This window comes from Tachysurus vachellii, chromosome 7 (genome assembly GCF_030014155.1).
Source record: "Tachysurus vachellii isolate PV-2020 chromosome 7, HZAU_Pvac_v1, whole genome shotgun sequence".
Lineage (NCBI taxonomy): Eukaryota > Metazoa > Chordata > Actinopteri > Siluriformes > Bagridae > Tachysurus > Tachysurus vachellii.
Genome location: NC_083466.1, coordinates 15,027,288 through 15,039,682, shown reverse-complemented (window position 1 = coordinate 15,039,682; position 12,395 = coordinate 15,027,288). Strand labels below are relative to the sequence as shown.

At 41.6% G+C, this 12,395-nt stretch overlaps 2 protein-coding genes across 4 annotated transcripts in view; both read left to right on the top strand.

Moving 5' to 3' along the window:
• Window positions 1-1,007: 1,007 nt before the first annotated feature.
• Window positions 1,008-7,527, top strand: LOC132847965 (cytochrome b5 domain-containing protein 1). Its single transcript, XM_060873471.1, has 4 exons — window positions 1,008-1,302; window positions 1,456-1,532; window positions 6,045-6,263; window positions 7,085-7,527. Exons 1-4 carry the CDS (start codon window positions 1,182-1,184, stop codon window positions 7,313-7,315), a joined length of 648 nt encoding a protein of 215 aa, XP_060729454.1. The 5' UTR covers window positions 1,008-1,181; the 3' UTR covers window positions 7,316-7,527.
• Window positions 7,528-8,445: 918 nt separating this feature from the next.
• The window catches only part of chd3 (chromodomain helicase DNA binding protein 3), a 40,321-nt gene continuing 36,371 nt past the window's right edge, over window positions 8,446-12,395 (top strand). For 2 of the 3 annotated variants that reach the window (XM_060874581.1, XM_060874583.1), the window contains exons 1-5: window positions 8,446-8,825; window positions 11,171-11,307; window positions 11,422-11,592; window positions 11,838-11,962; window positions 12,047-12,285. In XM_060874581.1, the coding sequence (XP_060730564.1) occupies window positions 8,657-8,825; window positions 11,171-11,307; window positions 11,422-11,592; window positions 11,838-11,962; window positions 12,047-12,285 (841 nt within the window). In that variant the 5' untranslated portion in view covers window positions 8,446-8,656. The remainder of the gene's footprint in view (window positions 8,826-11,170; window positions 11,308-11,421; window positions 11,593-11,837; window positions 11,963-12,046; window positions 12,286-12,395) is intronic. The other variant, XM_060874582.1, reaches the window with a different exon arrangement.

The window sequence follows — 12,395 nt, the reverse complement described above, 5'->3', positions numbered from 1 at the left end:
TTTATGCCTGTGTGTTTCGTAATTTTCTGCATTCTCTGAATGAACTTATTTGAAGCCACTTTTACAATGGATTATTTAAAATCTAGAGGGAATCTTTTGATTAATACCATGTTGATTCTTGTCTCTTGAAATGAGTTGCATGAATTAATACACACTGGGTTGCTAAAATGTTACCTTTCTCGTTTATTAGAGGCTATATTCAGTGAAAACCAAGGCCTGTTGGGTGCAGAAAATTGCATTACCTAAAATCACCACACATCCATCTCAAACCTGCTCTTATGGTATTGACAGTGTTTGACAATACAGAATTCACAACCCATGGGTGCGCAAAACAAGGCTTGAGAAACACATGCATATTTGTGCCTAATTTGTCAAGTTTTTCAAACTATTTTGTTTTAATAATCATTTAATTGCCCTATCCTTTACTAAACAAACTGTTCATATTCAAATTTATTTGTATGTAACGTTTAACAGTGGATGTTGTGTCACAGCGGCTTTACAGTACGTAGGGCACAACGTACAGAAAGTTTAATAGTATACAAAGATTAGTATTATACAAACATTCAAGATTAATATTAGACATATTAAATGTGTTTGTATTTATTCCAAATGAGCAAGGTCTGAGGTGACCTAGGTGACTGTGGGGAGGAAAATCTCCCTTAGATGGAAGAGGAAGAAACCTTGAGAGGAACCAGACACAAAGGGAACCTCATCCTCATTTGGGTGACACTCAAGAGTGTAATTATAAATATACAAAAGCTTGAATTAATTAACTATTAATAGTATAGTGAATGAATGAATAATAGTATAATTAGTTAACTACTTTAGTCATTGCAAACTTGTTCTTTTTTATAGAAGGTTTCAGGGGGAAGCAAGTAACCAGATTTATTGTATATATATTATTGAATAGATCTGAATAATGTGCCAAATATTTAGATATTTGCTATATTATTTTTCTTATTATCTCTGTATTATACAGAAGGCTGGTGTGTGTGTGTGTGTGTGCGCGCGCGCGCGCATTCGTGCGTGTGTTCCCCCGTGTGGTTGCCATAGCAACCACCTTGCGTACATATTTGCTACACCGAAACAACAATCAAGGTGGTTTTAACTAACAGCTAATTCAACACGTTCTATTATTCATTTTGTGCTTCGGTTAATGTTGCTTCATCAATCTTATTACAATGCCGCGTTCGAAGTATTTTACACCAAACGAAGTTTCCGTGCACAACACAATAGGAGACCTGTGGGTATCGTATCTGGGTAAAGTTTACAACTTGACGCCTTTGCTTCAGGATTACAAAGGTAAGAGTCTGTATATAATGTAGTTCTAACACAGACTGACTAAAACTCAGTTCTTTAGCTAATCCTTTATTAACACGTGTTGGAGCTACATTTAAACACCTCAGTAGGAGTTAATGTCACATAATTAACCTCAGACCTGTGTTTGTCTTTTAGGAGATCTACTTTTAAAACCGATTATAGAAAGTGCAGGCAAGGACATCAGCCACTGGTTTAACCCCAAAACGAAAGATGTAAGACTCTGAAGTAAACTATTAGTATTCAGTGAAGATCTCTGTCTGTCTGTCTGTCTGTCTGTCTGTGTCTCTCTCCCTGTCTGTCTGACTCTCTCTGTCTCTCTCTCTCTCTCTCTCTCTCTCTGATGATGACTGATAGTATGTGTGGTGTTTTTTATACTAGAGAGGTTCTTACCCTCTATTGTGTTTTATCAATTTTATTTTTCTTAACGACTGGAATCAATGTTGCGAGTCTAAATATTAATGGAGCTAGAGAACATAACAAGAGAGTAAAGCTATATGAACTGTTAAAACAGAAGCGCATTGATGTTGTCATGCTTCAGGAAACCCACAGCGATGTCAATAATACTGCTGATTGGGTGAAGGAGTGGGATGGGTTGGCCATTTTAAGTCACAGCACAACACTCAGTGGTGGGGTTGCCTTGCTTTTTACTCGCAATTTTATTCCCTGTTCTTATTCAGTTGAAGAGATTTTAAATGGGAGGCTTTTAAAAGTGAAAACTTTTTATGAGAATGAGGTTTTAGGTTTTATCTGTGTGTATGCTCCCACCAATGCAGTGGAGAGGATGGTTTTCTTGGATAAGCTTAGCAACGTGATTGCTGGCTGCGACACTGCTGACATTTTAATTTTGGCCGGTGATTTTAACTGTACTGCAGATATTTTGGGTCGGAACCACACAGAACCTCATGCAGCATCCCGTAAACGCCTGATGGAGATTATGGAGACACATGAGTTAGATGATATATGGAGGAATTTCAATAAAAAACAGAGACAGTACACATGGGCCCATGCTATTGGTAACACGCTCTCCCTGGCAAGATTGGATCGTTTTTATGGTTTTAGGCATCAACTTACTCTTTTTACAAAGTGTTTTATTGTTCCAGTAGGTATCTCTGACCATAGTATGGTACACCGTACAATCAGTAGAAAGAATGTAAAGCCTAGGAGTGCCTACTGGCATTTTAACATTGCACTTTAGAAGATGCTAATTTTAGAGAGTCTTTTATTTTTTTATGGAATTGTTTTAAATCTCAGAAGGCAGCTTTTAGCTCATTGCAGCAGTGGTGGGATGTGACTAAGTCACAAATTAAAGATTTTTGTCAACAGTACACTCTTAATGTCACAAGAGACATTGTTAGATCTCTGAAAGCTCTGGAGATAGAAATAGTGGAACTCCAGCGTTTGGAGGCCACAGGAAATCGAGGGCATATTGAAGCACTCAAGAGTAAAAAGACCAAAATGAATGACCTGTTAGACATCACAGCACAGGGGGCGCTGGTCCGCTCAAGCTTTAAAAGCATGAATGAGATGGATGCTCCTTCTAAGTTCTTCAGTTTAGAGAAAAAGAATGGACAGAAAAGGGACATACATGCTTTGCGAACAGAATCAGGGGACCTCTCATCAGAGACCACTGAAATTCGCAAGCAGACAGTAAGCTTCTACTCGAAGCCATATAGCAGTGAGCGGTCAGGGGCACAGTTGGTGGAGGAGAGTTTCTTGGAGGGCCTTCCAAAGCTCTCTGAGCAAGCAGCCAGAGAGCTGGACGACGAGCTGACACTGGAGGAGCTTCACAAGGCTCTCCAGGGGATGCAGAATGGACGGGCGCCAGTTATGGACGGTCTCCTTGTCGAGTTCCATAAGGCATTCTGGGCAGTTATAGAGCAGGACGTGCTGGATGTCCTAAGAGACAGCGTGAGGGGAGGTAGACTCCCCTTGAGCTGCAGAAGGGCCGTCCTGACACTGCTGCCAAAAAAGGGAGACCTGATGGACCTGAGGAACTGGCGCCCGGTGTAGCTACTGTGCACTGACTGTAAGCTGCTCTCAAAAGCATTAGCCTCGCGACTGACTAAGGTAATGGAGCAGATCATTCACCAGGACCAGACGTACTGTGTGCCTGATAGGTCTATATTCGACAACGTACATTTAATTCGTGACATTTTGGATGTCTCCAGACTATTGGGCTTAAAGACTGGTCTGATTTTTCTAGATCAGGAAAAGGCATTTGACCGGGTTGAGCATGAATATTTGTGGAAGGCGCTGGAAACCTTCGGGTTCAACTCAGGTTTTATGGCCATGATCAAAGTGTTGTACAGTGAGATTGAGAGTGTGCTGAAGGTTAACAGTGGTTTATGTACCCCTTTTAGAGTGTACAGAGGCATTAGGCAAGGCTGTTCTATGTCAGGTATGCTGTATACTCTTGCAATTGAACCTGTTTTATGCAAACTGAGATCTCATTTATCTGGTTTTTACATTCCACACAGCAAGGCTTCACTATGTCTCTCAGCATACGCAGATGACCTAGTAGTCATGGTAAACTCACAGAAAGATGTCAGTGTTTTAAACGATATTTTAAAAGACTTTCAAATTTTATCTTCAGCTAAGGTCAACTGGGGAAAGAGTGAAGCCATTTAAGTTGGGGAGTGGGGCGGTGGGCAACCTACATTACCGGGAGGCTTAGTGTGGAAGAGAGGTGGTTTTAAATACTTGGGTGTCTACCTGGGGAGCGATGAGTTTTTAAATAAAAACTGGGAAGGCACTGTAGAGCACGTGAAGGGCAGACTGAACAGGTGGAAGCGGCTGGTCCCAAGGATGTCCTACAGGGGGCGAACGCTGGTCATCAACAACCTCGCCACGTCGTCCCTCTGGCACAAGCTGGCATGTGTGGATCCGCCGCCAAACCTGCTAGCGAGCATACAGACCCTGCTGGTGGACTTCTTCTGGGATGGTCTACACTGGATCCCTCAGAGCGTGCTCCATCTGCCCAAGGAGGAAGGAGGGCAAGGGCTGGTCCAGCTAGCCAGCAGAGCAGCAGCATTCCGCCTTCAGTATATCCAGAGGTTCCTCACTGGATCTAGAGACTTAGTATGGAGAGCAGCAGCCAGTGGATTATTACAAACAGTTGGAGGACTGGGGCTTGACAGAACTTTGTTTAATGGACACCAAAACACTGGAAGTTTCTGGATTACCGTTGTTTTATCGTAACATGTCTAAAATCTGGAACTTTTTTAAAAAACAGAACAAAGGCAGTGGAACACTGTACTGGCTGCTGGAGGAGCCTCTGGTGTATGGCGGGCGCATGGACATCTCCAGTATGGCCGTCTCTGCACTGTCCAGGAATCGTCTCCATAGGCATTGTGACACTCCGGGAGCTTGCGAATGTCGCAGGAGCTGACCTGTCGAAGGTGGAGGACCTGGCAGCGCGTATGGGAATGCGGTCCCTGCGTGTTGTCTGTCATCTCTTACACCGCTGGAGGTCCTCCCTAACATCTGAGGAGCGTGTTCGGCTGAGGGACTATCAGTATACAGAGGCTGGTCCTGCAGAGGAGGAACCCTTTCCCCAGCTGATCATTGCTCCAGACCTCGACGGGTGTGAAGGCCCCCTCCTGGAGTGCCAGGGCGAGGCAGAGATGGACTTTGGGACAGTGTCAGGGAAGCTGCTCTACAGAGCCAGTGTTAAGGTTTTAAATAAGAAAAAACTGAGTGGGAGGGTAGACACCCCATGGAGAAATGTACTTGGTTTTCATGCTGATATTAAACCAGAGTGGAGAGCACTGTACAAACCACCGTTAACCAAAAAAGCTGCCGACCTCCAGTGGAGGATTTTACACTGTATTCTCTCTGTGAACTCTTTTATTTCCATTTTAAACCCCGATGTTGCACAAAACTGTCCTTTCTGTTCACAGAGAGAAACTGTTTTTCATGCTTTTATTCCCTGCTCCAGGTTACAGTCTTTCTTTGTGTTTTTTCGGAGCTTCTTGAGGTCTTTTGATGTTGATTTTACTTTTCAGTGTTTTATTCTTGGTTTTAAATATGTGTACCTGAATAAACCGGTTCAGGTGCCAACTGATCAATTTTATCTTTGGTCAGGCAAAAATGGCAATATACCTGAGCCGAAAAAACAAAATTGCTCAAAATGCAGACTGTGAGTCAAAAGTAATCTTCTCCAGACTTATTAAATCAAGAATGCTGACGGATTTTAATTTCTATAAAAGCATAATAACCTGCACATGTTTCAATCAGTGTGGTGTTGTAAGAATGTTCTATGTGCAGTCATTGAGGGAGAACTGAGCTTATGATGATTATTATTATCAGTTTACCTAATTTATCTGAGTTATTTTAACACTCTTATTTATTTATTTATTTATTTATTTATTTAGTTAGTTAGTTAGTTAGTTAGTTAGTTATTGAGTCACTCTGATTGTTGTTATTTTACGTGACTTGTGCAAATAAAGGATGTTAAAAAGTCAAAAAGTCTCTCTCTGTCTGTCTCTCTCTCTGTCTGTCAGTCTCTCTATCTCTGTCTCTCTCTCTCTGTCTGTCTCTCGCTCTCTGTCTCTGTCTGTCTCGCTCTCTGTCTGTCTCTCTCCTTCTGTCTGTCTCTCATGTAAATTTGGACCTAATTATTTGTTGTCATTGTGGAAAAACAGATTTTCTTAATTATATTCATATATATTCTAGTTTAATATAGCTCTGAGTCAACATTTATATTTGTATATATGCTTTCCCAGATTATTACCCATGTTGATCCCTTAACCGGCTGTGTGAAGTATTACACCCCCAGGGGGCGCTTTGTGCATGTGCCCCCCACGTGCCCAAGCACTGAGTGGGCCAATGATTTTGGGAAGCCTTGGTGGAAAGACATGCGCTATGAAGTTGGCATTCTAACAGCCAAGGCACGCTGGATCCGCATTATCAACACACTCACTGCCCAGGAACAGAGGCTGGAGGTACAGTACAGTTATGTATTCATCACGTAACAGTGATGAATTCTGCATATTATTCTCTCTTATAAAATCATGGTCTGTCTCCAGAGAGCACTGATTTAATGATACACTGATACAACTCTCACTCTCTCACTCATTTGCTACCGCTTATCCAAACTACCTCGGGTCACAGGGAGCCTGTGCCTATCTCAGGCATCATCGGGCATCAAGGCAGGATACACCCTGGACGGAGTGCCAACCCATCGCAGGGCACAACTGATACAACTGCTTATGCATAAATGTTATTTTTCTTTAGTCAAATGGGTTATTTGCACTGTGCATTAGCATGCTGAAGAGGGCAGGATTGAGTTATTTCTGGATTCTTCTCACTTAACCTCTACACCCCCCTCCCCACCCGCATTTGACTCCTTAGATAATCTTCCCTTCCATTTGGTTTCAGCATTGAATTCTCCTTCTTGACAAATGGAAGTGTTACTTATGTTAAGTCGCTGGGTGTACAATTGGTCCAAGCTTGGGTTCATGGTTAAAACCTACAGTCCATTGACTGCAAAGCCAAGCACACTCCTGCCAAATGTCCCCTCGGGCATAAGGCTATTCTGCATGGTCCAAAGTATGTCATTTATATTTAAGTTGAACATGTCAGTCACCCCCCCCACCACCACCACCACCAGAAGAAAAAAAAGGCTCTGCTTATACAATTTGTATTAGCCTCTATGAAGGAATTCTTGGCAATGCACTTAATCTTGAGGGGGAAAAAATATTGTGTTGTATTACAAATCAATAACGTCAGGAACGTCAATGATACCTCTTTATTATCTGGCTAGGTATGTTCTGAGGAAACAATGAATGAGATTTTACACCGTTACCTGCACTACAACTCCCATGCAGCAAGCTACACCTGGAAGCATAATGGTGTCAATCTGGACATGAGTAAAACTTTGAGTGAAAACGGGATTCTGGACGAAGATGAGGAGCTGGACCATTGTCGGATGGATCGTGACCTCTACACTCCATCCATATGTCTGTACTTCAATGATGACCTTACTGAACTTTGACCAAAAGAGCAGACTATTATCATATACAACTTATAAATGCTGATATTGAAACAAAACAAAATATATTCATTCTAAATTGTAATTATTAATTGTTAATACAGCATTTCATTGTACCAGGGGTGTTGATGGAATATCACAGAAATGTCACATTCTTCTTAAATTTCATTGAGTTACCATATCACATTCCGATCGCTATTTATTCAAACACAGATAATTAAACAGAATACATAGACATACACAATTTGACTGTAGTAATAACATGTTCATGCTTATGGTTTAAATAAATATATCAAATAATGGCAAAAACGGTGTGGAATTTGATTGTGGTATGGCAGAAAATACATACAGTAAAGGGGATACATTTTACAAAGGTTTTACATTTCAATAAAGTCGTTTGACGACATACAGACCACGTTTTCTGTAGAAAGCTTCACTCTCAGAGAGTGCTTGCTTTTCAGGATGTTGTGTTCAATCTGGTGATGAAATGTAACTGTTTCAGGTTCCTCTGATACACAGGATTCATTTTTGGTCTGTATGTCTGCTTCACAAATCACAAAAAAAGAAAAGAAAAGAAAAGCAAAGAAAATTCTGTATATTTACAAAAGAATTTTTCTCTCTCTCTTTTTTCACTCCAAGCAAATAACTGAGAACTGAATCCACACATTAAATGGTTAATTTTTATAAGCAACATCTGATGTAAATCTGGGCATGGCTGCGGCAGAGCTCCTCTCCCCCCTTCTTAGCCTCCCTCCAGTCAGACAGCCCCAATAACGCAAAGCCTTTGCTCCAAAATAGTTTTATACATCGGTGGGGGCTTTTAAGAATATCAAGGTAGCCATGTTGGATGGATTTGTGTGGCTCTCTGCAGTCTGACTAAAAAGCCTGTCTGCACTCTCAGAAATAAAAAAACGCATAATAGACGTTTGAATGTATGGTGGATTTCAGCAGAGAGGAAAAAAGCAAGTGAAATCCAACTTAGTATTTGCAATAACACCCCCTTTTCACTGGAACAATGTGAATGTTTTTAAGGAGGGAGGGTGGGAGGGAGGGGGAGGGAGGGGAGACGAAGAGAGAGAGAGAGAGAGAGAGAGAGAGAGAGGAGGAGGGGGGGCGTTCTGAAATAATATAGTCAGCCATTTTTATGTAAGGGGATTTTTCTTATTGGGGGGGTTGTTAAAAAATAAATATAAGGGCGGCCATCTTTGTTTCTCTGCCTTGTAGTGTAAAATATTCCAAAACGCCCCCCACTTTGTGTGTGTGCCGATTTGAATATTAAAATAAATATTATTCGGAAGGAATATACTTTTTGATCTCGAGGACGGGGTCGCTGACAGGCATACAATGTCCTCACCTCTCCGTTCTTGTGAGGAAGATGAGGGCATGGCGGTTAATTCCGAGGGAGGAGATTTTGATGAAGAAGAAGAAGACGACGGGGAGCTGGACGAGAACGCAAGCGACATAAACTCACCGGCAGCTCCTCGAGAAACTGCAGCGCAAACAGCCGCGCCAGGTACCGGACACGCACACGCACACGCACCCTGGACCCTGGAGCGCGCAGGGAAACGCACATACATATGCTTACAGCTTTAAGGTATCCAAATACACACTTTTACAACTCCGAGCATGAAGAACTCATCAACATCTGCAGATACAGATACTTGCCAGTGGCTGCATTTTGCTACACATCACAAGCAAAGAAAATGTGCACCTTGAACAGGAAGTTTAGAGTTTAACCAAAGTTCACTAGTTACATTTTCTGTCCCATAATAAACTCTAGTCCTCGGATTTATGCGATTTACAAGCCATCAATGACTCATTATTGTACAAATGTACTTTACCACATTCTTCAGGTTCTGCTAATATCTACATACATATTATAAGGCTTTGTAAAAGACAGACAGAGAGAGAGAGAGAGAGAGAGAGAGAGAGAGAGAGAGAGAGAGAGGCTCGTGTCTGATTGAGAGAGTGGTGTTGTGACAGAATGTAAATAAACATGACCCGACCCACTGTCACTTCAGACAACACACACACGCCTAACATTACTATGATCTACATGAATTTATCTGCAACAATGCAATTTTTTCAGGTCTTTAACTTTATGTCCTGTCTTGGTGTTACAAATGTACATAGTTACATGCACATGTTTACATCTTAAATAATGTCCAACACCTTAATGGATAAATGTAATTATTAACAGTCTTATTATCAACAGATTAAGAGGCGCATAGTAACACTTGGACATTTGATCTCCTACAGGATGATAAGATGCTCTGAAGTGGCAAGATGTGGGAAAGTCAAAGTTTGTTTGTATTGTTTTGTTTTACATGTCGAAGAATTGTATCAAACGTGTTGGCTGTTTGATAGCTGGCTCAGCTTGCAGCGTGCATGTGGGACGTTTTGAGTTTGAAACGCCGTAGGCCCTTTCTTTCTGTGCAGGATGTGTCTCGCGCAGGCAGTAAAAGGAGCGCATGAATCAATTAAAGCACGCGCCCCCGTGTCCCCCTGCGGCCCCTGGGGACCTGCAGCAGCAGTGGCGGCGGCTCGCCGGCTGCGTTCATTCCCGGGAGCGCGGACTCTCTGTAGGGGGGAAGCCGCCGTACTTTAACGCTCTGAGCCGCAGTGAGCGCGCGGCCTGCACATCCCCGAGTCCCGCGTGCGCGCTGCTGCCGCCTCTGGCTGCACGAGGCCAGCTGGGCGGAAAAAGCAATCGCGCCTATCGCGCGCTGAGTCTAAGTACAAAAGGCGTTACATGAAAACCGAACTGATTCGAGTACAATGGCGGACGCAGTTTACAGCTCGATTTTCTTTCCCGCCACGACCGACACAACCAGTCGTGAGCTTTTGTTCTTACTTTTGTCCCATAATCGAGGAATTTTATTAACTGTTTCCGCAGAAGTTTATCAAACTACAACTAATTTTAATGCACACCATTTAGGAACACATCAAATTAACTCTCTTATAAATGTCTTATTTATAAAGGACAGAAAATAAAACATGCCTTAAATAGACTTTCATTATGCCTCATTTATCAGTTACAGTTTATACATAAAATGATATCAAAATATTAGATTCTTTTTGTAATAGATACATCATATATTTTATACTTGCATGTGTATTCAGAGACAGAGAGAGTATATATATATATATATATATATATATATATATATATATATATATATATATATATATATATATATATATATGCCAAATGTACATACAGTACAGAAAGTGTGTATAAAGCACAATAAGAAATGTATTGCATCAACATCAGGATTATAACATTCTGAGATTAACTTGTTAAACCCAACATCTTACTAATTAATGTAAATTAGTAACAAAAAAGACAGGACATTAAGTAAAAGTCCTGAAAAAATTGCATTGTTGCAGATACATACATGAAGATCATAGTAATGTAAGGTGTGTGTGTGAGTGTGTGTGTTGTCTGAAGTGACAGTGGGTCGGGTCATGTATATTTACATTCTGTCACAACACCACTCTCTCAATCAGACACGAGCCTCCCTCTCTCTCTCTCTCTCTCTCTCTCTCTCTCTCTCTCTCTCTCTCTCACTCTCTCTCTCTCTCTCTCTCTCTGCATCTGACATTCGTCTTTTACAAAGATCAGAGGTCAGAGGTTGAGTAATTCAGTGACACTGATGTTGTCTGCTCCATCACCCCCTGTGATGCTCTCAAGGGTCAAACCATTGTCAAGCCTAATTGTTTTGGGATGCAGTTAAAGGGATCGTTTTCAGCTTGTGTCAAGGATTATTGCCAGTTCTGTTGAGACATCACTCTCTTCTAAGCACTAACACCCACACTTAAAACACAAATATACATGTTTTTTTTTTTTTTTTTCAGATGATGGTGAGGATGGAGAGGAGACATCAGAGAGGGAAAGCCTGGGAAAGAAGAAGAGAGGTCCAAAAAAGAAAAAGGAGGCTAAAAAGAAAGACAAAGAGGGCAAGACTACCAAAGCACGCAAGCGCAAAAAAATAGTATGTCATTCCATCTGGTATTATGCTCATTATGCTAAATTTTGTGTGAATATTGTATTTTCACTATTTTAACTTGTCACTTGTTAAATCTAAATCGACACATCTGTTTCCTAGGACAGCGACATAGAGAGAGACTCAGAACAGGACTACGGGGTGAACTCAGATAGTGCGGTCAGTGATTATGGAGAGAAGAAGAAGAAAAAGAAGCATAAAGAGAAGAAAGAAAAGAAGACCAAGAAAAAGAAGAAAGATGATGAAGACAGTACACATGAAGAGACCACAAAAGTAACATAGCTATCTGATCTTAGTGTTGTTTATTGTAAAACAAGTGCTTTCAGAGTTCCTAACCACAGTATATCATTCTCCATCTTACACTTCATTTTACCATAGATGCTAGATGCTATACTCTGAAGCATTCTTAAAACGGATGAGAGTGCATTCTCTTTTACAGATAACTTATAATGAAGTACACTACCTTAGGAAGACATGCTTCTTTTTCATACCTTCGTTTGGTTACATGTTTCTTCCAGCCAGTAGAACTAAAGACATCTGCTCAGTTGGCAAAAGACTGGGGTCTAGAGGATGTGGATCATACTTTCACAGAGGAGGACTATCGCACACTAACCAACTACAAGGCCTTTAGCCAGTTCATGAGGTACTGTGCCCACTATGTGTGATTTTGCACTTTAAAGCACCAGAATGAAATGAGGATGACTGGGGATTTTAATTTGTTGTGCAGGCCTATGATAGCTAAGAAGAATCCTAAGATTCCCATGTCTAAAATGATGACCATCTTGGGAGCAAAGTGGAGAGAGTTCAGCTCCAATAACCCCTTCAAAGGTTCAGCAGCCGCTATTGCAGCTGCTGCAGCCGCTGCCGCGGCTGCCGTTGCTGAGCAAGTCTCCGCGGCAACCGCTTCTCCTGAGCCGCCCCCTCAGCCACCCCCACTGCGCAAGGCCAAGACCAAAGAAGGGAAAGGTGAGTTGCCTTTGAACAGGATGGAGGTGTATGGTGTTGTCTTAATAGTGTATAAATGATACTGGAATTTGGTTCATTATTCAATATGTAGTGTTTGCCCAGGGTATATC

Coding starts and splice junctions, on each gene's coding strand:
- LOC132847965 (XM_060873471.1), top strand. CDS start 1,182: ATGCCGCGTTCGAAGTATTTTACACCAAACGAAGTTTCCGTGCACAAC. Junction 1,303..1,455: donor TTTGCTTCAGGATTACAAAG/GTAAGAGTCTGT, acceptor TTTGTCTTTTAG/GAGATCTACTTTTAAAACCG. Junction 6,264..7,084: donor CCCAGGAACAGAGGCTGGAG/GTACAGTACAGT, acceptor TTATCTGGCTAG/GTATGTTCTGAGGAAACAAT.